Source organism: Monopterus albus, unplaced genomic scaffold (genome assembly GCF_001952655.1).
Source record: "Monopterus albus unplaced genomic scaffold, M_albus_1.0 scaffold194.1, whole genome shotgun sequence".
Classification (NCBI taxonomy): domain Eukaryota; kingdom Metazoa; phylum Chordata; class Actinopteri; order Synbranchiformes; family Synbranchidae; genus Monopterus; species Monopterus albus.
In genome coordinates this window covers 947,077-951,417 of record NW_018128074.1, presented here as the reverse complement: position 1 = coordinate 951,417, position 4,341 = coordinate 947,077, and the positions used below count along the sequence as shown (strand labels likewise).

The 4,341-nt window shown below is 38.8% G+C and overlaps 1 protein-coding gene across 2 annotated transcripts in view; it reads left to right on the top strand.

The window, feature by feature from the left end:
• Positions 1 to 3,028: 3,028 nt before the first annotated feature.
• Positions 3,029 to 4,341, top strand: part of LOC109970315 (transmembrane protein 198-like) — a 5,048-nt gene continuing 3,735 nt past the window's right edge. Inside the window, exon 1 of one of the 2 annotated variants that reach the window (XM_020617798.1) lies at positions 3,029 to 3,181. Coding sequence is in view for 1 of the 2 variants with exons in the window: in XM_020617797.1 (XP_020473453.1) it covers positions 3,037 to 3,271 (235 nt within the window). In the remaining variant the exon portion in view is untranslated. Of the gene's footprint in view, positions 3,272 to 4,341 lie in introns of both variants that reach the window. The other variant, XM_020617797.1, reaches the window with a different exon arrangement.

Below are 4,341 nucleotides of genomic sequence, written 5' to 3'. Positions count from 1 at the left end.
GTGTGTGTGGTTGTTTGTCTATGTGTTAGCCCTGCGATGGATTGGCGACCTGTCCAGGGTGTACCCTGCCTTCGCCCGATTGCCGGCCGGGATTGGCTCCGGCCCCACCCGTGACCCCGCTCAGGGATTAAGCGGTAGAAAATGAATGAATGAAATGAATGAATGAATGCTTCAGTAGATGAGCAAAGGTTTCACCTTTACTTTGTACAGCCACAGCAAACACTCTGACATTGATTGGTGGTTATCAGTGTACTTTGAACTTTTTAAGGCCTCACTGCATGTTTGGTTTTAGGTCAATATTATTGTATGAGATGTCAAATTTACAGCCAATAAAAATATCAAGTATTCAGGAAAACCAGAGAGTGAGGTAAAGTATTAATGAATCCAAATACTTTTGTTGATTAAAACTTGCTAAAATTGTGACAAATGTAAACTGTACAGTATGTTCTGTGTATGTTTCTACAGTTCTACTTGACTGGAGGTCAGTGTGTGTCTAGCTATGACTCTGGATTTCTTCTTATACCCACAACCATTAAATGATCACTATTTATTGCTTTTTTTTTACTATTTATTGATTGATTTCTGGTTTAAAAAAAGATGATAAATAGAAGTGGAGTATAGGAAAGCAGTGGTTGGTACTTGGGGTAGACAAACACCTGCTTATGTTAACCGGAATACTCAAAGGTTTCCTTATCTCCTCAGGATGTATTATCAGGGTGTCACAGCACCTGTAGACTCTAACATTAGCACATATCACTTGTACTTTGTTTTATTCCTCTCCATAGCTTAGCTCATTTAAATCAAGACATACTCTGGCTTTTTTCTTTAAACACTTTGGCAGGAAGTTATCAGCATTAATCCATAAAGCCACAAAACACACAATTCAACAAGCGACGTCAAAATTACAGCATTTCTTGTAAAAATACGCCTCTTTCACTGTACAGAGTTAGCTTGACTCGGCTACCTTAAGATAGCTCGGCTAACAACACTCAACAGAGAATATAGGTAAAAGATGGTCATTATGTCTTTCAGTAGAAGTTCAGTCACTGCTGGCAATTTGAGGTGATTTACTTTGTTAAAAACTCAACACTCTCAATTCGTTGTTAGGTTAATGTTTTCTCTTTTGCAGTGTTGTGACTAGCATGGATTCTTAATTCAGCTTGCTATTGTTGGGTTTTCTTCCCACCCCTCTCCTTTGTAGCGCTGCTACTGCCCTCTGCAGGATTGCTGCAGAAATGACTACTACGCGCAACAAACTAAATAAACTCACTGTGGTCATATGAAATTCTGAGTGGGTTACATCACTTTAAGTTTGTCACTAGACAACTCTTGCTATTTAGCACTGCTGTAAAGGAACAAGCTTACATGGAAATAAAGCTGTGATTGTGCTCCAGTAGGATCATAAGTAGTGATCGGCCTTGGACTTGGCAGCTGCTTTGTACTGTTGTTGGGGCAGATGGTCTCTCTCTCAGAGTCGGGTGTCAGCTGTTCACATGAGCACAGTTGAGGGACTAACTCTACAGTTCAGCTGAGTGTGTTGGACTCTGAGTCTCAGCACACACAAAACACCCTGACAAAAACAAAGCTCGCTCCCTGTTGGGTTTACTGGAATTTGAGAGATTATCCATGAAGACACGTTTCTTTCTCAGAAGAAGCTTACATTTACTCTAAGAAGCTATGCCTCATTCCAGGTAGGCCACAGAAATATTATTTGTTCTTTTCATGTTTTAGAAATTATTTCTTATGTGTTTTGCTAATAAATTCTCTGATTCTTATTGATGATGATAATGTCACTTACTATAGAATAAAGAAACTGAAATAATGTTTATATTTCATGACAGAATTTGACAGAAAAGCCAATAAAAAAGAAATGATTTCAGTAGCAATTATCTTACTTTACTTACTTTTATTTTTAGTGTTTTTGTGTTTTAGACTTATACAGTACAGAATGGTAGAGCTGACATCACTCACCTACTGAAGCTCTTCTAATTCCATTTGCTGACCACAATGTCTGCCCAAACGGCTTGTAACGTCCTTACACTAATACATGCTAGATGGTCATACACTGAACCGAGATCAGAGCAGAGTGTAAACATAATTCATGCCTTTATGCTGTTAAGTGACTTCTAGCCTCCTTGAATTGAAAACTTTATAGTTATAATGATTTATTTCAGTTTATAAGTGAAGGTGTTACAGTGGTGAAAAACAAGTACAGTTGCTGAGGGACTTGTACTTTACCTAAGTATTTCCATTCATACTTCCATTCCACAACGATTCAGAGGAAAACGTTGTACTTTTTTAATGATGATTTTTTTTTTAAATTGTTACTAGTTGCTTTGCAGATATATTATTATAAATTATTATAAGTTAGACAGGAAAATTCACAAGCTATCTCTACAGGTTCCCGTAGTAATAGTTAAAAAAAAAAATCAATTTAAGTATATTTTGATGCCAATACATATACTGTACTTTTTCTTAAATAAAATTTGAGTGGGACTATATATCTACAGTGAGGTATGGCTATTTTAGTACTTCTCTAATGGGTATTAGAATATCTTGTATTATAGTAGAGCTGTTTGTTTTTGTTGTATTGTCCAGAAAACAGAGTACCTAATCACATTTTCAGAACAATATGCCTGTATGCACCATGCCACCAGGTCATATCCTCATCTGTATCCTTTTCTCAAACAAAAGAACCAGGAGAGAATTTCAAAGGGGATTCTTCATTTCCTGAGCTGGATCCTGAACAGATGTTGACATGTGGAAAAGAGCCATATCCTCTTAAACTGTATATTCCCTTAAATGAAAGCACAGCAATTTCTCAAATTGAATAACAGTAATATTTTCCCAGGATTGTGTCTCAGGATAGTCATAAGACTGAATAACTCTCAAGCTAGTAGCTAAGAAAAAGCTTATCTGAATTCATGTTTGTCACTGAGAGAGAGCTGAAAACACTCTCCTCTTTTTACAGGTACAAAACAGGAAACTGTTTGGCACAGGTTGTCCATTCAGGACATTCCTCACACATGCACAATAATGCAGTTTTCCATCTTCAATGAACAAAGCAGATTTGTGTCCAGACCAGCTGTGCAACAACAGAAGAAATTATCCTCCAAGATGGCAGTTACTTCAGCCTATGTAACTGAAAAGCCAGGAGATGGCTTAGCTGGAGCGGACATATGTACGCTTCAGATGAATGTGAAGTATGAAGCCTTCCCATCTGTTGTCTGTTCTATATGCCTTTCATTCGGCCTCATCTACTGCTTTTTTGGTAGGTGTTCATGATACCAGAACTATGGCAATATCAAGATAGCGACAGTAGATTTTTAAAGCAGTGTACTGCTCTTTAAAAGTCACTATTTAAATGTCCCATTGCCCCTACTGTTCTCACCCTCTGCAAGTTTCATCAGCTCACCTGATGGCTTAACTCCCAGTAGCAGGTGTCTGAAAGCTGCCAGGGCTTTAGACTAGATAAGGCCAAAGCTGCAGGGGGCAGATGGGTAGTCATGTCTCTGAATTTGACAGAGGCAACATAAATGAACTGACTGACATTCACTGGTGTCACTGGTGTTAAACCTGGCAAAAGCTTGTGAGTGGCTTTGCACATTTATAAACAAGGTCTGGGGTCCAGGTAACACACAGTATACAGTGGGTACGGAAAGTATTCAGACCCCCTTAAATTATTCACTCTTTGTTATATTGCAGCCATATGCTAAAATCATTTAAGTTCATTTTTTTCCTCATTAATGTACACACAGCACCCCATATTGACAGAAAAACACAGAATGTTTGACATTTTTGCAGATTTATTAAAAAAGAAAAACTGAAATATCACATGGTCATAAGTATTCAGACCCTTTGCTGTGACACTCATATATTTAACTTAGGTGCTGTCCATTTCTTCTGATCATCCCAGAGATGGTTCTACACCTTCATTTGAGTCCAGCTGTGTTTGATTATACTGATTGACCGTGATTAGGAAAGCCACCCACCTGTCTATATAAGACCCTACAGCTCACAGTGCATGTCAGAGCAAATGAGAATCATGAGGTCAAAGGAACTGCCTGAAGAGCTCAGAGACAGAATTGTGGCAAGGCACAGATCTGGCAAAGGTTACAAAAAAAAAAAGAATTTCTGCTGCACTTAAGGTTCCTAAGAGCACAGTGGCCTCCATAATCCTTAAATGGAAGACGTTTGGGACGACCACAACCCTTCCTAGAGCTGGCCGTCCGGCCAAACTGAGCTATCGGGGGAGAAGAGCCTTGGTGAGAGAGGTACAGAAGAACCCAAAGATGACTGTGGCTGAGCTCCAGAGATGCAGTCAGGAGATGGGAGAAAGTT